Here is a 21,680-nt window from a genome sequence, read left to right as displayed (position 1 = left end):
CTCAGTCTGCCAGGGGGTGCTCAAAATTGTACCAGGTGGCACAGCAATTTGGTTTGGGCTACTTACCCCATCCCTTTTTACCCCTCTACTAGGAACAGCTTATGAGTAACTGTATGTGGAACTGAGCCAAAGCACTGAAACTAATTAATTAGGATTTGGATATGGATTCATGGCAAGTTTCATCTCTCTGCAGGAATTCTTCCATGTTGCATGGTGTAAGATTAACACATAAACAAATGAACTTCCATCTTGTAGCCTGTAGCAGCGCATGCCACGTTTCTCTTGTTAGTATGTTAAAAATAATTGCCTGTTTATCTGATTTAGGGGCCAAAAGGTGCACCAGGGAAGCCTGGAGCAGCTGGTGAAGCCGGGTTGCCTGGCCTTCCTGGAGTGGATGTGAGTATTTTGTCATCTTCTCTTAGATCTTTTAAATATTTCACATAGATGTGGGTGTTTTCCTGAAGTCTCTCATCAACTTTCTCTATGTCTACTGGAGAAGCAAACTAGGTCCTGGATCTACATATATGTCTTGCGTATATGGAGAAATTTTAAGAGTTGAAAGCATCCCTTGGTTGAACTAAGGACTATAAGAACAATTTTGAGATGCGTAACTGATAGGACGGCACTCTTACAATGAAACATGGCAGTTCTTCAGAGGTGCGCTGGGCAAGTCTGCAGAAATACAGGCAGCAGCTGACATTTCTGGAGCAAACCCATTGAGCGTCAATTCAGAAATCCAGTCGCACTTATTAGCTGAGGCTTGCTGGTCACTGGCCTAGGATTTGCCCTACAGCCCTGGACAAGTGACTGCCCGCAGTCAAGTTTTCCCAGCTTACCAGCTTACTGCCACGGTAGCTGAGCAGGGGTAAAGTTTTAGCCAGCACATTTTCTTCTGCACCAGCCAAGAGGAAGCATTCAGTCAGCTTCCACAGCTAAGCTGCAACTCAGTAAACACCAGTAACAAGACTACTTGGTGCTGTTCATCCACACTTAAATGCGCAGGGCACAGTACTGATAATTTGCTTATGGTCCTTTCCTTTGTGATTAATTACAGAGAGAAATAAAATGGTTAGGCTTTCCTGAGAGCTTGGCATCCAGATGATTTGTGCTGGTGACAGTGACAGGGACTTCCTATAGCTCTTCTTACTGTATTTCTCTGTTTTCACACTTAGGTTTTTTTTGGTTTTTTGTTTTTTACAGGGTTTAACGGGAACTGATGGCCCACCTGGCCCGAATGGGCCTCCAGGAGACCGTGTGAGTACCACATTAGATCCTAAGTCCCTTTAAATGAGCTTTGTCACTGATTGTTTGATGATTTCTCATTCCTTTGTAAATTGGTGACATTCAAGCGTTGATTACTATGGCGCATTTATCCATACACCCTTGCAGAATACTTGGACCCTTGAAATGAAGCCCCAGATGGCTTTTCATTAGGCAGGGCATGAGATCCATCTTTCTTTCACATGGCTTTGAATGGGCTTGGATAGCCTCAGTGGTGGGAGTGCCAGTGCAGAACAGCTCTGGTGATATTTTAAGTATCTAAAAAGTTCCTTGAAGCAGTCGATAGACTTAATTACGAAGTTTATCAAAGTGAAGCTATTTTGGCTTTTATGTGCAGTCTGAGTACCCAGCTCTGTTATGTTTATAATTACTGCTACTGTGTGTTAACTGTTTAAACTTTTGCCTTTTGTTAATTCTGGGGCTGTCCATATGGTTGACATTATTAGTTGCTTTGGCATAAACTTCTCCTGTTAGCATAGCAAGAAATAAGAGGGGTTTTCTTGCTTCCTGCATATTACAGCTCTGCTAAGGGGCACCACAGGGACAGAGAAATGATTGCCTGAGATGTTACAGATGTCCTTCAGATCATCTACAACGGGGCCAGAAAGGCACTTGGGCATCCTTGTGACTTTAAGAACTAAACATTAGTGAGCCCTTCAGCACAGATGTTTATCCAGCATGGCTATTTGCCTGTCTCCCAGCATGGGAAGATAAGGCTTGTATCCACAGCTGATTTACTGGTCTCTTGAACTCGGGGCTGCAGCGATGGGCTGAACACACATCACAGCGTGCAGAGGTTATAAAAGGTGGACTTTTCTAACATGTTCGGTATATCTCAATAATCCATTTGTTGCCCCAAGTAGTTACCCAGAGCTCAAAACTCTGTTAGTTGTCTCATTTAGTTAAAGGGATAAGTGATAGAGCCATGTATCTTTGATGCGCTCTTCTTCCTTTCCCATGTGCAAGGCAAAGTTCGCTTGGCCACTGGGGAATTTGAGTGGCAGGACCCAAGCGTCTTGTTCACAGCTCCAAGCCTCCGTCCATCGGCACTGCACTAAAAACCATCTCCTTTGCTTTTCCTCGTGCCCTTCTTTCTCCCCAGAGATCCAGGGCTGTAAAATCCTGACCACTCTCAGACAATCTGTGGCAAGAGTCCAGCACCTTCTGGGAACTGAGCCCTGGTTTTTAAAATAGAAAAGTTCAGGACCACACGCAGAAGACTGTGAGCAGTTTTGTGCCCCTTTTTTATGTTCAGTGGTAGTATTTGCCCATGCCCACTTTAGCACACAAGCTCCTAGTTTGCAGGGTAATTGAGCAGATAATTTCTGGGCACAAGAGCTTCCTCTTCAGCTGTTTAGTAGAAGCACACAAACACAGTTACTGTAACTACATGCTCTGATTTGATGTGCTTTCCCATGTCTTGTAACTCAATCTGTCAGCATAGGGCAAACTTGGGACCTGTTGTCATTTATGGGAGCTTTTCAAGGTCAGTGGTCCATCTGGATAATTGTTTTAATTGGTCTAATAAAAGCCCAGAAAAGGAAAACCTCTAAAAGCTTTAGCACTCTAAAAGGACAGCATTGTTATCCCAGCTTTCTTTCTTCTCCCCAACTCTTAGAACATATTTCAGTCTCCCAGGAATCACTGAAATAAACAGGTGTCTACTTACTGTTGTGAGATTGAATTCATGCTTAACACTATGACTTCTTCTAAATAAGCATATTTTTCTGAACTGGAGTGTCTGAAAGTGAAGGTGTTTAGCATATGGAAGTGGGCTCATGGAAGACAGTTTTTAGTAATACGTTATTGCTAAACATTTCTTTTCCTCTATATGCCATGCTTCATCAGTCCAACAGTGATTCATGTCTGACCAGGGACAGAGTACTGTGAAGGCAGCATACCAAAATGGTTTTTATCTTAAATATCTCCTGTTACTATCAGCATCCATTAGCTCTTCTCATGGTTCTGCTTACAAACTGATTAGATCAAGCCTACTTGTTTTTCCAATTAAAAAAAAAATCCTTTATTTTTAGCCAGGAATGAGCTGGGTTCTGAACTCAGTGCTCGATACTGGTGTCCTTCACTGGAAAGTTTTCAAAGGCCATTTTGAAGTTTGGTGCTTTACTCAATAAGCAATGAGGAAAACATAATTATTCATATTTATTTATGAATGTCATATTAATCAAGTATTTGCTCCATAGTTATGTATTCATAAAGTATATTACTTTAAAGTGAAAAATTATGGTGAGATTCTTTTCTAATCAAAAGAGAAAGAACATTGTTACCAGGAGAATGAGTTGAGTCAGACAATGTTATTAAAATTGAGGTGTAAATTAGAGTCTCTCCTTTGAACTTAATGGAGTCACGTCAGCTTGCTCAGGGACTCAATGATCTTTTACCGTACCAGGAATGTTAACTGCTGCGTGCTGCACCTTACACCCTCAAAGATACCAAAATTAAAGAGAGTAAAGTGCCAATGCTTGACACTTTGGGTACTCTGCTAACCTTTTGGCATGCTGGCTAAAGCAGAAAGGGGCTATGCGGCTGGTTTCGGTGGGGGCAGGATTAGGGTATAAGTCAGTAGGTGCCAGGAATTCAATGTTTTCTTTGCAGGAGGAGATCCCAGCTTGTCCCTTACAACCGTCAGTAGTTTGGCATCAGAAAAGCAGAGTAACCTGCAGCAAGAGAAATGAATGAGCTGATATTTGCCACAGAGTTGATTTTTATTGGATTATAGTCCTCTCCTCACAAGGCTGCTCTTAATGAGGCCTTGGGTCCACTGTATGTTTCTCCTTAAGCTTAACAAGCGAAAATATTTCTAATCTTGTTTGGTATGCAGAACATTAGGAAAGGGCTGGCGTCATCCGTGGGGTCACGTTAAACAGCAGTGTGTTGGGATATTTCCTAGGTCTATCCATCTGCCTTGTTCTCCTGGTCCTAGGGGGTAGATACCATTTAATTCCAGCTCTGGACATCATTCTCGAGATGTTTCTGTGCAGTGTTTTGAGAATATTTGGAAAAAAGGTTTGGGCAATCTGGCTGGTGAGAGGCTGGGAAAGCCTCATGCTGTAATTGCTCTTTGTCCCCTGCACAAAGAGATGAGGATTTTGCTGGCACTAGTTTAACACAGTCCATAAATAACAACACGGTTTGTTCTGTGTTTAAATCTGTCACCTTCTCACTTACTATTTTAAGTTCTGCCTTTATCAGAGAGCAACATCAGCTGAAAACAACCCAAATGCAAGCAAAGAGCTGTCTGCGGCAGGGCCTTGAGAACAACACGGCTCTTCTGCAGCTCCTGAGTGTCAGCACAGCTTAGAGAAACTCACTGTGACAGCTGCATCAGTGCTGTTGAGCAAACTATTATTTTATTTATCATCCATCGCAAATTACACTGGCAATTCTGCACTTTTTTTTTCCCCCCCTTTTCTTTTTTTTTGCTTTTTAAAAGGAGTGACAAAATTGGTCTTCTCTAATCAGCTGCCTGCCTCTGCTTTTCCTTTCCCTGTCGCAGCAACAGCTGTTTTCTGAGGAGGCTCTCAGGCCCGAGAGCATCAGGCAGCAATGCACGCCCGGTATCTCTTGGAGATATCTTAACAGCTGCTGGCCAAGGTCAACCCACCACACTGGTTTTTTTGTTCATTTTTATATTTGCATTTACTTTCTGTTTCAGAATTACTACCTATAATTAATTTTACATCTACCAGCCAATGGTGGCATCTTTGCAATGCAACAAAGGGATTAAGAAGGTCTGTCTGTCTTACTATCTTCAGTTAAGCAGGAACGTAACAACTTCAAGAATAACTTAATTCTATTCTAAGACATAAGATCTCACCAAACTCTAGTTAAGCTTAAGAGTAAGAATGCAAACTGGGAAAAGGAGATTGGGTATTTGCCAAGGAAGCTAGTGAAGAGGCAGAAGCTGCCAAATCTTTGTCTTTGCTTGAAGGGAAAATGAATGAATTAATAAAATTCGCTAGAATGAGTCCAAATCTTGTAAATAGTTTCAGATGATTTAGTCATTGGATCTACAATATGAATGTATTATGAATGAGAATATTTCAAATGGATGAAATTCAATTTATGAACCTTTAGATATTCATGGAGACTAATCTGAGGCCAGCTGTGACTTGCAGAAGTATCTATTTGTCTTTTAGGGCAGCTCATGTTTTAGTCTCTCCTCTCTTGACCAGCAAATGGTGAAGAAAGTTACTGGGGCCAGTTCTGAACATCCATCCCTACTATCTTAAAATGTTCTTTAATCAAGTAATTAGGAATGACAGAGTCATTATCCATAAGCTTATGTCCTTATATTTGTGAATTCAGCTGAGCATTTCCAGCTGTGTGCTGTTACTGTAAGACACTGCTGGAGTTTTCCAACAAAGACTGGTGTCAAGAAGAGCAAGCATTGGTGTCTACCCATGTGGGAGTTTCTGTTTTATCCCTGCTAATTTGCACTCTGTTTTTTTCCTGCAGGGTGCATTAGGACCTGCCGGGCCACCTGGACCAGCTGTAAGTAACCCCTAAAAGGGCATATGTAAAGATGCTTTGTAATATTATGCTAAAACAATCACCAAGAGAAGACGGGAAGCCTTGTATCCCAAACAAAGGGATCAAAGCCTGAATGAGTGAAAATATTGTTTGAAGTGTTTAAATATGTATGTATGACCTGTTCTGGTAACACAGGGCCTGTTCTTAGTCTCTGAGTTGTTAAAAGCAAGCCAGCTTGGGATAAAGACTAGCATATATCAAATGCTATCAAGATTATTAGACATTAGATAATGTCTAATAAGAGGAAAAAAAAAAGGAAAAGTAGATAAACTAGAATGTTGTCTTCATAAATGTCTGTGCCCCACTGTCACATCACCGTATGTGGCTTTACTTAGAGATGTCTCATAGGTAACAGCAATGTAAAGGGAATACAAATTATTAGAGGCAACAAAAGGATTCATTAAGACTCCAGCACTGCTCTGATTGCAAATTACAATAATTGGGGACAGGGGAGTGCTAAGGAAACTTAAAAAAAATTAAGCAGCCGTTTCTGAGGTTTGCTTTCTTCCTGTATGTTCAGTTTCAAAGTGATCTTTTACTGTTTCAAATGTTGTTTCCAGGGCAAAGGACTACCAGGACCTCCAGTAAGTAATGAGGCTCGTTTTTGAAAAAGAGGTTTAAATTAGTATACCAGCTTTATTGGATACTCTGAGTGTTACAGGCCTTGGGTCCCTCTCCTGCGTCAGCAGCCTTGTGCATTTTTTATGCTTACCGTGACCCCAGGGAAGCTGGCGCTGGTGTAAATTCAAGGCACAGCAGCCTTGTAATTGCTGGAGACCACCAGTTCTGGGGCAGCTTTTGTCTGGTGGGTTCCTGGGGTATCTCAGAGCTGCCCTGTGTCAGATGGGACAGATTTTGGCAACACAAAACATTGACAAGAGCGTGCTCTGTGGGAAGGTGGAGCAAAAAGAAAGATGTGCGTTGGTAAAGTGATTGTCTGGGTGCAGCATTGAGCTCCTCGGGGGGGTTAGACAACTGAAGACAGCCAGACTGTTTGTTTGCCCCTGGGCTTTGGCAGCTATGGGAGGTCGCCACGGGTGTAAGGATCTTCTCTCTGTTCAACAGGGGCCTCCAGGACCCAGTGGGCTCCCAGGTGGAAATGGATTTCGGGGTCCTCCTGTGAGTTTCTCCTACAATTTGATCCTCATTTACTGATTGTGCCACAACCACAGAAGAATGAGGTTCATTTCTGGTCTCTTACCCCATTCTGGAAGCGTGATGCATAAGACACTGCAAGCTCTACAAACGCCTGTGGGCAATGTTATTCCTTGTATCAGCTTGTGTAGGATCACCCCAGTCAACCAGTGCAATGCCAAAGGTGTGCAACTGCTTGCAGCCATATCTTCCTTTACCAACTATGAGTAAGGACAAAAGAGCAGCTGATATCACAAGAACAGGGGTCAGTTACCAGCTGACGTGTACTTTCAGCATCCTCAAAAGAAGCTACTGAACAGGATGGGTCTGATCTGAGCAAGCCCATTCTGCAGAAGCATACCATCATTTTTGGGTGTCCACAGCTCCACTGGAGAGGTACAGAGCCAGTGGAAGCAGGGATGTAGGTGCAGGGATATGTTCCTCTGTCCTAATCCCTATGCTTGCAAATGCATCTGCCCTTCTCTTTGCAGTCATAGAAGCCTCTGCAGAAGGAAGGGTGCAGTTTAGTCCCATTAGAGATATCTTGCCCCACATTCACAAATATGCAATGGTATTTGGTAGCCACCCTTCCTCTCCTTTCGCATTTTCATTTAAATGGTTAAGGAGGGGAATTTTTATTATTTTTCACTCTTTTTAGGGTCCCTTTGGTCTGCCAGGATTCCCAGGGCCTCCTGGACCACCCGGACCTCCCGTAAGTTGAGACTTGCAAATAAATGTGAGAAAATTCCCATGGGGAGTCCAGAATTTTCTTCTTGCTGCCAGAATGTACGCGTTTTATTTGCTGCCATTGCTTTGAGTGCTCCCTTTCCAGGCTAGGTTTCAGCAGGCCGTAAACACCGTGCCCCAAGGAGAGCAGTGACTTTTCACTGGCTGCACTTTGGTGTGTTGATTATCTCCTGTTTATTGTCTGTGCTGTGGGGGTGGAGGAACCCAATGACATCCAGGCTTTATGGCATAGGCAGATCGCAGGATGGGCTTTCTGTTCTCTCAAGGTTCGTGTGATTGCTTGGATCACGATGTGTTCTTGTAGGGGCCAGCAAAGGGGGCTTGAAACCAGCAAGTCTCTGTTTTGGGTTTGCTGCGGTATCTCTGAAGGGTCGGAGGGGTAGGGACGTCTTTTCCAAGGAACTTCCCTGGCCCGAAGGAGAGCCAGGCACAGCTGCTCTTCTCAAATTGCTGCCTTCATCACCTAAGGCTCAAGGCTCTTCCCCATGTTCAGCTGTGCATCTCCAGAAGCTAATTACACCCCTGACATGTCTGTTTTGAGGACTGGTGCTGCTCATAATGCTCTGGGCTCAGGAGCTGCATTTTATGCTGTGGGGCTGGGTATCTGCCTCATGCTGACCCAACTGAGCTGGGTCTGTAAAGTGCGTTTTCCAGAAATTGTATTTTCTCCTGGTGTTTGTCTTGATATATTTAAAAAGACCACGTGTCATGAATTGCAGGGTCTTCCAGGCTCCTTTCCTGATGGCGGTGGGGACCTTCAGGTAGGTTTTTCTTCATGTAGCATGAAAATATTTTTTGGTTTAATCCCTGATGCGGCTTTTCATTGGCATACTTGGGTGACTGTCAGACCATTTAACATGCATTGTTCAGACTTGCAGACATGGGTCTAAACTGCCTTATCGCTGAATGCATAAGTGTTGTGTGTGTATTTACAAGACTGAAATGTTCTTTCAAGGAGGTAGATGTGCTAGTGCTAATTTTTTCCTTGATCTTTGCTTTCCAGTTTGCTTTCCAAAATGCAGGTTTTGCATACATTCTTCATTTACAAAACAACTTTAGCATTTGGTAAATGACAACAGCTTTTCATGCATCTGTTTCCAGTCCTGCTTTGCAAGAGAAAAGGTCGTGTGTGTTGCACTGTTTATTTCCACGGATGGTGGCACTGGGTTCCTATGGGCATATGCTTTGTTTAGACTTCCTTCTTTATGAGAAAGTCTTGACTCCTTTCTTTCAAGGGAATGAAAGGAGTGTTAAGTCCATGAACGATGGAAGTGACATTTCCAGATTTCACAGCTGTTGTTGTGACAGCATCTTTGGTTTTCTAACTGGCGTGCCCCAAAAAAGCTCAGAGTCAGTTTAGATTGCCTTATGGCAAGTCACGTGGAAGTTAATAGAAAATGATACTATTTCTGCAAGTTTAATTTAAGTTACCCCATGGAATATACTAGAAAATTAAATTTCTGCTACAGAGGTGTTGCCTGAGGTTTTATTGAGAGAAAAAACAAACAAATGAAAGAAAAGCTGCAGAAGAAAATCTTGTTCCCTATTTATAGTTTTTAGAGTATGGTCTTTTAAGTCCCCATTAAATGTCCATGCATGTTCCGATTTGTTCCCAAACTCACCCACCCCTAGATGTCTGCAGATACCAGCTTATTGGTATTTGGATGAGTTTTTTATAGGTCCCCTTCTGATAAACTCTAATGTTTGTCCTTGTTTCAGTTAGGTGAGTCGCCTAATGGAAATCAGTAGGGGTCAACGAATGCATAGATTTAAATATGTTCCTAATGATTTACGAGATACCCATCCAGCTTCACTGGGGAGCTGTGGTTCTCCAGCATTTTGGACTGTGGACCACTGTCAGCCTTCAGAATTTCTCACAGCCCATGTTCAAAGTGAAGCAAACCATTCATAAATCATTATTTTGTGGGTTACTGGGGGCCTAAGGACCTGTTTAGGACTCTCTGACATAGGGAAATGCCAGTGAGTACATGATGCTATGAATGAATTAGATTTAGTGGATTTAGAACCAAACCCCACGTGACCTTTTTGCCTCTCCCTAGTAATGAACCTAGCTTCCCTGGATGCGCTGTGCGTACTTGATAAACCAAAGAGTGTTTCTGTTCCTTGCAGTGCCCAGCTCTGTGCCCACCGGGTCCTCCAGGTCCCCCAGGAATGCCAGGGTTCAAGGTAAGAAAAATACAACCTGCAGATACAGGGGTCTGTCTCCCCAAATAAATACCACTGTGAACCCCTGGGATTAAACTGTTTTGTATACAGTACACATCTCCTGTAGGCTCCACAGCTCTCCAAACCAGCCATGCATTTGCCTGGGTTTATGCTGTCGAAACAGAAAACCGCTAAAGCAGCCAAATTAAGAGACAAGAGGAGGATGAAGGACCTGATCCTGCCCTCTTTGCAGGCTGTTGCCCCACTCGTAGCAATAGCTGCTCTGCCACTGAACTTAATCCTGCAAAGTGTGAGCGCTCTCCCTTCACCTTCAGCCAGAGGCTCTGCATCCATCCTGCAAGTACCTGCCTGCGCTTGCGGGCACGTAGCTTTGTGGCTCCATCCTTTGCAGGATTGCAACCTTTGTTAGATGGAAGATTTAACTCCAGCCGTTTATTCTTACAAATGAAATTGAGCCCTTTTCATAGGGCGAGCACAAAGATTAAAATATCATGCAAGCCTTGTAGGACACAACTGATGAACAGGAGCAAGCAGAGAGCAGCAGTTCAGGGCTGCCTCAAGAATGATGTGCTGCCTTTTCAGACTTCAGAGAGCTGTAAAAATCTCACCAGTTCTTAAATTATGCTCACAGACCCTGTAAACACAGAGGTACACATTTTACTGTAGCAAGACATAACTTATGTGATTAAATACGATTTAATTGTCATTTTATACCCAGTGTAGCACCAGGCAGCTTTCTGTTGATGTTGTTTGATTCTGGTACATAAATTCTAGGTTGCAACCCTCAGGAAACCTCCCTCAGCAGTTAAACATCTCCTTCTCTGTCCCCTCTATGATTCACACGAATTGTGTGCAGTAGGTTACACTCCAGCAGTAAGCTGAAGTAATAAGTGACTCGAGTTTTTTTTTTAGCAGGATTTAGCAGAAGTTGGCAATGGGGGGAACATCTCCTGGGAAATGCTCTCAATTCCTCATGAACTGACCTTTTGCAGGTCTGTTTGGTCTCTGAGCTGAGTCATAAATATCATTAGAAATACACAATATTTGGGGTATAACTAGTCAAAATTCATAGCTTATGAAATGGAAAAACCTATGAAGGTCTCCAATTATGATGCAAATGATGCACAGGACCTTTTGCATGGTGAGGAATAACATCTGCCATCGCTGAAATTAGTCTGGGTCTCTCCCACAGTAATAGGAAGGGAGCCAAGAAGCAAACTGGATCTGAGTTTATAGAAAAGATTTCAGTGGGACATGGATTTCTTTGCAAGCTTGATGATGCAGACATTAAAGATGACTTAAAAGGGGAGGTTAAAGATACAAAATGAGGTTTTCAGGAGCGTCTCGGCCCCATTTTCAAAAGTGATGGGAACTGAGTTCTGGTCCCTGACCTGTAATTGAGAATTGCGTCCGGAGACTTGTAGCCTAGTCTCACCGCAAGTCACTCTTGAAAACCAAATCTGGGCATTTCCTGAAACTAGATCAATTCTGACACAGTGATACCGAACACAGGAACGGTGCATGGCTAATTAACCCCAGAAGTGACCTCCATTCACATGGTTACAGCACATATGTACATTATTTTCCCAGTAAGTTGTTTGTGTTGTGTGGGTTTAGGTCTCTACAGCTATCTCACAGAATCTAAATTTTGAAACAAGACTGTACTGGAATGTGAATAATTGGAGCTCCTATTTCTAGGGACACACTGGTCACAAAGGAGAACCTGGTGAAATAGGAAAAGAAGGAGAGAAGGTAAACTTCAATGTAAAGGGGGTGGGGGAGGATTTTTCTCTTTAAAAGCACCATAACAAATGATTTCTTCAAGAAGACAGGGAGAAATGAGGCAATTGGCTGAACAAGAAGGAGAAGTTACTATGACTGAAGTGCATTGGCTTCCATTGCTCTGCGTGGATGACTGTGTGCTAATACTTCAAGAAAATTCATCTTCCCAATGATCGCAATGTTAAGATCAGTTTGATAAGTTAACTCCTGTTGTCTCACATGCAGGGATGTCAGCTCAGGAAAAAGCTCTGCATTAATCACTCGGGTAAATTCCTGACTGATCAAGTGTTCTTGCACGTAGAAAAAATTGCCTGTAACGTAGAAGCAAATTCTGAAGCGGAGATCTGGGTGGGAGGGAGCTCGTGGAGAAATAAGATGGGAAGGTCCCTGGCTTTGTGTTGGCAGGCTTATGCTGTCTCGCCTCTCATCTAATTAATTTTTCTCTCTCAGGGTAACCCTGGCCCTCCTGGTCCTCCAGGAATTCCCGGCAGTGTTGGCCTGCAGGTAACACCTACTCTTCAGAGCGGTTCCCGTGACCCTTTTACTGTGCAGCTCAGTGGTGCCATCAGTCATCTTGCATCACACAAACAGCTCTCGCCTCTGCAGAATAATAAATGTGAAAGCTGGTGCTGGTGAAAAAAAACAAATTGTGCTGGTTTCGCTGAGCTTTAATTCGGGTCCTGGTTTTGGCACCTCACCTTGGATGAGACATCCAAGCAATAGTAGAGCCCTGGACACCTTTTGGGTGGATCTGAGGCTGAGCTCTGGGCTGGCTTGACAGCCGGGCAGGCAGGCTGGAGAGGGCAGGCACTCCGAACGCATGTCTGCGTGGGGTGTCTTCACAGTGTCGCTTGCTCAGAGGTCGTCACCGAAGGGGAAAATGTCTCGTTCGTGCATCAGAAGGCTGAGCTTTTTGCTGCTTTTCACGGTTTCTTAATGTTTTCTGTGTTGATGAGTTGCTACGTCATGCTGTTCTGCCATTTTATGTTTAACAGTGATTGGGTTTTAACTGATTTGTTTTCTTAATTAGGGCCCAAGAGGACTAAGAGGCCTCCCTGGTCCAATGGGTCCGGCCGGTGACAGAGTAAGAAACACCTTCTTCTAATTTTTTCCCCCAACCCCCCCCAGTTTGTCTCACGTGAGGTCCAGGTGGCACTTGTCCTTACTGAAGACCACTGGAGAACTTGTAAAGATATAAAGTGCAGGCTCTTTCCTGCACGCCCCTAGCAGAACAATCTTCCAAAGGTCGGAGGAGCCTGCATACCTGAGGGATTGACAAGATCAGACCCAGCCTGTTCTAAGCAAAGTGCTGTCCCTGCAGGACCGACAATGCTAAAGAATCTTGCAAAAAACTGGGAAACGTTTCATGAACGTTTCACTTTCTGTTCTGTCTCTTTTTACAAGAAAAAGCAAAAGAATTACTGGTGGACAAAGATTTTCAGGACGTGAAAAGTCTCCTCAGTGAGAACAGGGTCAATCTTTAGCTCATCGTGGCTTTGGACTTTTGCCAAGGTCCCTTGACCATCAGCCTAGAGGCTGAATAGTTTTGAATTTGATAAAGTCATGCATTTATTTAGGAACAAGTGTGTTATCAAGATAGCAAGGCCACGAATGATATCAGTGTATCACAGAGATAGTGATGGGGAGATCCAGAGTAAAAACCTGCTTGTTCAGAGGGGGATCTTTTGCAAGACTCTATTGCAAACTAGCAAGAAATCTGGGGTGTCTTTCCAGGGCCTTTGTGTTTTCTTAGATTGTGATATAAGGTAGGGATACTGTTACTTCACCCTCTGCCAGCCACAGCACTACAATGATGTATTACTCTTTGCAGGGTGACATTGGTTTCAGAGGGCCACCTGGAATCCCAGGACCTCCAGGGAAAGCTGTATGTATCTACTTGTCAGCATCTCTACGGCCCTGCCTTCCACAACCAAAGCCTAAAGTTTATTCCTCCTGCGCTAAACTCTTTACTGCCAGTAAACAGGAGGGGTGTGCTGACCACCTCCATCAGATTATTCCCTTTGCCTTTTTCGCTCCAGTTAGAGCAACGTTATTTCACCTGACCCAGACCTCATGATGTCTTTCCCTCAGTCGTGCCCCATGCCAGAATAAGTTCACCACATTTCCATTGCTCTCTGTTCTTCGCTGCTCTTCCCTGAGCATCAGCAGCTGTGGGCAAGCACTTGAGAGGGGCATCTGTGGTGTTCTTGGGAAGGAGAGTTTTGAGAAGGAATCAGCAAGCGCTATCCTGAGCTTTCATCCTTTGAACCTGGTCTATTCCCAAGTGCCCATAGGTCGCAAGAACTTTAGCTACAAGCAGAAATGGTTGTGTATTAAAGTTGCAGTCCTCATCCTTTTGCAGAGCTCTGGGGTGAAATGTAGAACACGGAACCTGCACGCTTACCTGTGGACGGACTCCCGTACCCTCCTTACTGTGCCCAAATGTGAGACCTGAGCTGCATCTGCAGCATTATGGCCTCTATAAAAGCATTTTCCACCTAGTCTCTTCTTAGTGTGGATAATATGACATCTGCTTTATAGCAGGCACCTGCCTGCACCAGCCAACATACCGCAGTCTGCATTGACCCCAAGACAGTACCCCCCTCTGGGGACCCCTCCCTAGTCTTTGCAATTATAGAAGAAATTCATCCGAACTAAAAATGAGGTGCTTATTGTCCACCAAACATTTAATTACCCCAAGCAGGATCTAGACAGTAAATATTAAAGTTTTTCTCCCACTCTATTTCTGGTTAAAGAAAATGCTTCATTAAATGAAGGGGAAGGTGGTCTCTGCCCCGAGAGATTGTTGGCAAAGTCCCTGCTGCAATTATCTGTGTGTCAGGAATTACAGAGCGTAACTGAGAAAGTACAGCCGAGTTCCTAGGGGAATGTGTACGCTCACACCTCTGCTAACGCCAGAAAACAGCACAAAAAACCCCTTCATCATTTGCACCCTCGAACCATTAGTCTTTGTCATTGTGTGATGAAGATGCTTAATGGGTTTTTCTTCCTGTCATAGGGAGACCAAGGAAACAAAGGACCTCAAGGATTCAGAGGGCCCAAAGGCGATACTGTAAGTGCAGTAAAACACCTGTCTGCTCAGATTTTGGACGTGACATTCAAAGGAGTCTGTTTCACGGGTTTATTATGGCTTGTCCCCCCTCGGTTTATTTGAAAGGGAGGTGAAAGGGATGAAAGTATTCCTCTCAAAAATGAGATGTTTGAGTCTTATTAAAGATGCCTGAGTAATAAGGTGCCTAAGTGCTGCTTACAGTCCAGAGCACAGGGATCAGATGTTACATCTCCATCCCTTGAAACAACCAAGAATTTTCCCAGATGCTGCCTCCAGCATTGGGCCGGTTTTCTGGTGTGTCCAAAGAGAACCGCTATACCTACATGAACAGGGTAGGAGCCAGCACAAACTGAATGAAATGTCCCTACAGAGTTTGAGTACTCTCTTTGCTGACTGATTGTTCTTAAGGGTTGTGTCCTGGATAACACAGGATTTATTGTTTGTTTCTAGGGTAGACCTGGACCAAAAGGAAACCCAGGGGCTCGTGGACTCATAGGAGAACCTGTAAGTCAAGTAGGATGCATGTCTCGCTGTTCTGTTGCTTGTGGATGAGGAGATAAAACACGATAGGAGAAAACTTGCACCTTACAGTCTTTGCCATCAAAATTCTGCTCTGTGGGTCTGTGTAACCTTCAGTGTAATCCTGGTTGGACCAAACCCAGTTGTACTGCTGTTGATGAAAAATCTCCCTGTCTCCCAGTACAACTGGAGTTGGACCGTTCTTTGATGTGAATGTATTTTGCAAACTCCGGTATCTGCCTCATAACCTTAACCTGCACTGTGCGTGGTTGCAGGGCATGCCTGGCAAGGATGGACGGGATGGAGCTCCTGGACTCGATGGTGAGAAGGTTTGTAAAGTCCTACTTAAACACTGCAGGAAAGATTTCTGTTACTGTCCCTTGAGTTTTGTAAAGCTACTGATGCTTGTCAAGAGCATGGCTGGAAAGCTTTTGCTTCTAAAAAGTTTTCCAATAGTGTAACAAGTGAGGAAGAGTGAAGCTGCTTCTATTAATTAATCCCAAGGAAATTCTCTAAAGAAAGAAGATGCACATATGGGCCATGCACATAGGATCTAAACTCAACTGTGTCCTTATGCTTAGTGGTTCCTATTGGCTGACTCTAGGCCCTCAGAGATGCCTTTTCAGAGCTGTTGACAGAGACATCTGTTTATTTTAATTGCCTGTAGACAAAGTGCTGTCAGGTACTAGTTGCCTGGTTTTTGAACGGTGATCCCGCAGGAACAGGGACCGTGTGCTGCCAGGAAAGGCTGGGAGCTGCAAGGGGAGTAGGGAAACACCTGGGAGCTCTGGGCACCCAGTGTCCAGTGGGTACCCATCCCCTGTAGACACAACAGGTTCTTGGTCCTGCACATATGGGGAGGGAGAATATTACAAATGCCTGTTTGGGAATGGGTCCCCTACCTGTGTCAGACCATTTTCCAGTACCAGAGGGTCCCTCCTAACCTCTCGATATCCACAGGGTGATGCAGCTCGCATGGGTGCTCCTGGAGAGAAAGGACCAAACGGACTGCCTGTGAGTATGGCAGCAGGACCCGTCACCTTCGGGGTGCTACAGCAGCTTGGCCTGCGTACAGAGATCCTTCCTGGGGAGAGGGGAGGTTCATTTTGTGCATTGCCTTACAAGGCGCCCCATTTAAGCCAAGAGGAAATGCACTTTTCCCACCATACAAACAGGGGAGCAGTGTACAAGATGGAACGGAAAACATCTGGAGTAGCACCAAATACTACTATAGTAATACCCTGGCTTTTGGCCACTCTGGCTCTGTTTAAAATTTAAATTTGAGAGGGATTTTCTCATCCACATCCCAGTGACGTGCATCCCTTATGCAGGGAGGTAAGATCTGGGATACAAATGGCAATAATTCAGCAGTGGCCTGAGCTCTGTCCCTTGCTTACTGGTGTTCATTGGCAAAATGTTTCATCTTTCCAGTCTTCCAACTGTTTAAATAGAGGTAAAGTGTTCCTTTCTTCCTGCCTTACAGAATATTTTGAACACCCCTAGAGAGAAGTTTCTGCTGTGCAAAATACTGCTGCTGCTGCTCTATTTGTATGTTCCTCCTCTTTGCTCTAATTGTCAAGGATTAGTGTATATAGAGCTGCTAGTGCGGTGAACAAGAGGGAAACTGAAGCCATAATTTTCATGGTGAAAGCTGCAGAAATGCAAATCCTCCATTTCTTCAAGCAAATGTTGCTCCTTGTAAATCCAATCAGACCAGAATAACAAATTTAATAACTCTGCTTCTGACATTGCTTTAATTTTTTTTTTTTTCAGGGACTGCCTGGAAGAGCAGGTGTTAAAGGCTCAAAGGGTGAAGCAGTAAGTGAGTCTCTCTAATGATGGGTTCTGGTGCAGAAGCTGCTAAACTTGTCACGGCAAGGCTTTTCGGCTTTTGGGGACTGGTGCCCACAAGTAGACCCTGGGAACACTTACCCCGAAGTGATGGTGTCAGCGTTCCTGCCCGGGCTGGGTTCCCCTGGCAGTGAGGAGCAGGCATTGGGTAGAATGACTGAGCTGGCCCTGCTCTTGCTGAGACAGCTCTTGCACCTCGTTCAGTGAAGACACAGCAGATGCACGGGAGAGCCGTCAGTTGTTTAGTAAACCTCAGAAGGGAGCAGTCACCCTTTTGTCAAAGTCCCAAGGGCAGGCTTCATCTTTGGGAATCAAAAGGCTGAGCATCTGCAAGCAGGAGCAGGATTATCTCATCTTGCCTTTGGAAGACTTTTCCTCTACCTCAGGAGAAAATCTTCCACAGAGCTTTAGATTGGCCCCAACCTGTGAGATAAAAGAAAATCTCAGACAGACCAAAGCAGTCCAGCACATAGCTGTTGTGGAAGCATCTTTTTTTTTCCTGTCCCTCCCCTTCCTTTCTGAATTTCCCCCTCTTCACTTGCATCATTATTCTTGCTAATCCTCGTGTGTGAGAGCACGCTGCAGGAAGGCATTTCTCCATGCAGAAAGGTGATGCAGGAATGAATGAAATGGGGTGTCCTGAGCATGCCTCCAAAAGAGCATCCCGGTCTCACTGGTCCACTGTCCGAGATGGGATGTGGTGGCACTGCCCTGGGGCTGGCAGCCCTCCCTAGTCACTGCTCCCAGGACGGGATGTACACCTCACCTGTTCTTTAAATGTCTGTTGTTGAGAGTTTTGTCACCTTGATCTTAAAACTGTAAAAATTTAAAGCTGTTTTTATTTCCTGATCCAGGTTTTAACTCCCTCCTCTGTTTGTCGCTCTACGTAGGACAGAAATTACTCTCTGAAGTTACGCCCTAACTGAGTGTTTGCTTTCTCCTCCACAGGGCAGTCCTGGAGAGATGGGAGAGGCAGGTCCCTCTGGAGAGCCAGGCATCCCTGTAGGTATCCCCATCATTTACACTTACCACGAGCTCTGCTGAGTGTGTTTTAAACCAAACCGCGAAGCTGGAGCTCGCGTGCTGCTTCCCTGCACAAATAAAGCTTTCAGTAACGCGATAGCTGCTGTGCTGCCTGCAAGGCATGCAAGCCCGCAGTGATGAGTGCTCCCAGGCAGCCCCACACTTGCGTGGAACTACCGAGCAAGCCTCATGCGAGCCGGCCGGGTGGGCACCTCCGTGCACGGATATTGTGCTGCAGCACAGGTCAAAGCCCACCAAGGCAGACGGTGCGACCTAGTGGATGGACCAACAGGGCAGGGAGTTTGGGATTGAAATAGCCTGGGATTCGGGAATACGTTCTGGCTCTGCAGTGGGTTGGGAAGGGTGGATTCGTGGCTCCTAAATGGCACGGCTGACTTTGGTGTTATTGCCAGGGTGAAGTTGGTATTCCTGGTGAGAGAGGTCTGCCAGGACCCAGAGGAGCAACTGTAAGTACAGCGCTGCTTGTAAATCAAATAGATACCAAACCGGAGTTCAGTACATGGGGATTACTCTCTGGCTAAAGTAAAAGGCCTCATTCTCTCTTGATATTGTCTCTGGGGAGTTTTGGCAGCAGAGGAATTACTCCCCCATAAGTGGGTCAGATCCTGCTCTCACTGACAGCTCCGTGCAAATGCAAAGTGATTCCTCCCATTTCGTTGCACAACTGCAGCTTTCTTTGCCAAAGAGGTTTGTAGAGCTGCTACAGTCAGACAGGAGAGACTGGACAGTCAGCAATTCCCTCATTACACAGTAATAATAAGGTTCAGCTTGTGCTGCATGTGAGATATTAATGAAGCAAAACTCCTGTTAAGATATTGGAAGGTACATTGCCACCAGCACATGAAACATGAAATCCTTCCCATTCCTGTATCGCTCTCCCTGGAGCAGTAGAGGTTCACTGCAAAACCTGAAGCCGTACAAGCAACAAAACTGGAAAGCCTGCACATTGTCATGGTGAATGACAGGGGCTTGAAAAGTGTTAAAAAGTTGGTAGACCTGTTGGGAATCTCTTGCCTTTCTCACACATGGTTGCATGCTTTTCCCAACTGCTTGAAACAGATTCCTTCTCCCACCCAGTACTGCAGCAGCATTATCCTGCTGGGAGCTTGTAGGTATGAGCCCCTAGGGAACAAAACCCCATACACAGCTCTAGCAGTTCTCACTTTTACTCTGTGAACTGACAACTTTATGAAACTTCTGGGTTAGAAACCGCTGAGGTCCTCAGTAGAGCATCTTGTTCCTGCTTTCATTGCATTCCCTGCATCATCTCAGAGCCTGAGAAATAAATTGGAGTTGCAATACAAACCTGAAAATAACTGCATGGACCTGTTATGTCCCTGCTGAATAGCCGAGATAATAATAAATGATATCAGGGTGATAAAAACCTGATTTTGTTCACACTACTAAAAATGCTAGGATGCCTTTTATTTTGTCATTCCGCAACTAGTGCTGCCATTGTGGTTGGACCTGACCTTCCAGTGATTTTGTTGGGTGTTTTTTCTTTTCTTTTTTTCCCCCTCTTAATCTCATTTTGAAATCTAGAAGCCTACAGCAAGTCTAACGTGATTTCTGGTATGTGCCACTTGGAAAAAATTGAACTGTATGATGATTTATTGTTTGTGAGCAGCTGCTCTTTAAACTTCCAAGAAGAGGGAAATCACCCTTAGAAATAAACTAAATGAATAATGTTTGCTTTTATGTTTGCAATTTTTCATCAAAATAGCTGGCCCCACAGAAGTTATCATATTATAGCCAAAAATCAAATGCAGTTGAGCTAATTGCATTGGTGCTGACTTCTGATGTGGGTGCAATAGCAGCTGAACCCATATTTTTTTCTAACCTAGGTTTCTAATTTCTGATTTATGTTATTAGAGTCCTAATTTATATGAATTATAGTTAAGCCTGGGCTATTCTAAGAGAGTTGCAGGATTTGTCTAGTGTTAAGGCTGTTTGGCTCAAAACAATCTGACTTTATTTAGCATAGCGTATCAAGCATTTCTTCCCATTCAGAGGCTGTCAGGTTCTATCAGGTCCCAGCACTTTTAGAGGCACCAGCACAGCCGAGTCATTTTTGATGCAATTTAACGTAACTTTCCTAGACCTCTGTATTTATAACTCTCAAAGTTCCTTACTGAATTACAAGCAGAAAACAGGAGTGAAAACAGTAACCACAAAAATACCTGAGCCTTTTGAAGGCGATGCTGCTTTATTTCAACAGATTGGCTCCTTTCTTTGGGCAGACGCTGGTTTCTGCACAAGGTTACGGCCGTGCTGATCTTCAGAGCCAGGCAGGGATAAGGGCAACTGGTTTAGATCATACATTGAGTCACACATCACACGAGGATTTCCTCTTCCTAACAACCAGAAAAAATTACAGGAGACAGTGGGTGTTCAGATACCAGGGAGAATTTGTAGGGCTGACAATTAGGGAAAAAATACTTAAGGAAAAAATACAGGTGCCATTTTAACACAGGGCACACCTGCACTGCAATCCAGTAGACAGCTGGTGTCTTGGTACGTTGGACAGTCCGTGCTGACTGATCCTTTGTCTGTGGCGGCCAGTTTGAACTTTATTTGTGTCCCTTAACACTACACCCAGCAGAGACAGCTGTGAAAGGAGACAAAGCTGAAGTCCCACCTTGTGAGAGAAGTTTGCCTAAGGCATCTGTTTCAAGAAAGTGCTTTACAAAATGGGATTTAGATGCCTAAATTATGTAGGGGTTTTTTCACCCGAGATCTTTATCGCATTTTTCTCAATAGAAAGCAATAGAGACTCCTAACAGTAACGTTCGTGTCCTGTCTAGTGAGCCAGGCTCTTAAAAGCACCCGCACTAACAGCATAAGACACTGCCTTTTTCTATATTGCTGGCACCGCGTACGTCCAATCAAGTGGATGCAATTGCCATTTCTCATTTTCAAGTGTGTGCAGCACGTTTTACAGTAGTTTCTTGTAGAATTGGATCAATTAAAAGCATAATATAGGGAAAGCAGATCCCCTTTAATGTATACTGTCTACACACTATCATGCTACCACTTTTTGCTGTCATTGATCTTTACTGCTCATGAGTATGGTATGTTCTTAAGCATCAATATATAGAAATAAGCATTTCTGTTAATAATATTAACAAAGCTCAGTAACCACCAAGGGCCACTTTACAGTGACTCGTCAGGTTCATCAGCAATGCTACCGGGCAAAGCGTGCTGCGGTACAGAACTGCGTGTGATCTCTCTCTGTTAGAAGTGAGCCAATTTAGTCACACAAGCGACTTACCTGGCCCTGAATTTTCTCCTTACCAAAGCTTATCTTTCTCTTTTCAGGGACCGCTTGGTCTTCAAGGCCTGATGGGAGTCCCTGGTGTCAGAGGTTTCCAGGTTGGTATGCTGACAAGGGTAATTTAATGTGCATCGTGTTTTGGCAGGCCACTGCTTTCTGCAAACCTCTGGCAAGACAATTGCATGATGGCAACAAGTGATAGGAAGCAGCATCTTTCCGTTTGACGCCTTTATTAAC

The 21,680-nt window shown here is 44.3% G+C and overlaps 1 protein-coding gene across 4 annotated transcripts in view; it reads left to right on the top strand.

Moving 5' to 3' along the window:
- Positions 1-21,680, top strand: part of COL9A3 (collagen type IX alpha 3 chain) — a 43,360-nt gene that overhangs the window by 9,995 nt on the left and 11,685 nt on the right. For 2 of the 4 annotated variants that reach the window (XM_052785837.1, XM_052785838.1), the window contains exons 5-24: positions 325-396; positions 1,201-1,254; positions 5,758-5,793; positions 6,393-6,416; positions 6,898-6,951; positions 7,625-7,678; positions 8,433-8,474; positions 9,844-9,900; positions 11,599-11,652; positions 12,133-12,186; positions 12,713-12,766; positions 13,514-13,567; positions 14,702-14,755; positions 15,206-15,259; positions 15,550-15,603; positions 16,235-16,288; positions 17,048-17,092; positions 18,074-18,127; positions 18,562-18,615; positions 21,488-21,541. In XM_052785837.1, coding sequence (XP_052641797.1) covers positions 325-396; positions 1,201-1,254; positions 5,758-5,793; positions 6,393-6,416; positions 6,898-6,951; positions 7,625-7,678; positions 8,433-8,474; positions 9,844-9,900; positions 11,599-11,652; positions 12,133-12,186; positions 12,713-12,766; positions 13,514-13,567; positions 14,702-14,755; positions 15,206-15,259; positions 15,550-15,603; positions 16,235-16,288; positions 17,048-17,092; positions 18,074-18,127; positions 18,562-18,615; positions 21,488-21,541 — 1,032 coding nt within the window. Of the gene's footprint in view, positions 1-324; positions 397-1,200; positions 1,255-3,384; positions 5,031-5,757; positions 5,794-6,392; positions 6,417-6,897; positions 6,952-6,971; positions 7,151-7,624; positions 7,679-8,432; positions 8,475-9,843; positions 9,901-11,598; positions 11,653-12,132; positions 12,187-12,712; positions 12,767-13,513; positions 13,568-14,701; positions 14,756-15,205; positions 15,260-15,549; positions 15,604-16,234; positions 16,289-17,047; positions 17,093-18,073; positions 18,128-18,561; positions 18,616-21,487; positions 21,542-21,680 lie in introns of those variants that run through there. The other 2 variants (XM_052785845.1, XM_052785852.1) reach the window with 2 other exon arrangements.

The sequence above is a fragment of the Harpia harpyja genome, chromosome 1 (assembly GCF_026419915.1).
Source record: "Harpia harpyja isolate bHarHar1 chromosome 1, bHarHar1 primary haplotype, whole genome shotgun sequence".
NCBI classification, from domain to species: domain Eukaryota; kingdom Metazoa; phylum Chordata; class Aves; order Accipitriformes; family Accipitridae; genus Harpia; species Harpia harpyja.
The sequence above is the reverse complement of the archived record's forward strand: the minus strand, read 5'-3'. Positions and strand labels throughout refer to the sequence as shown.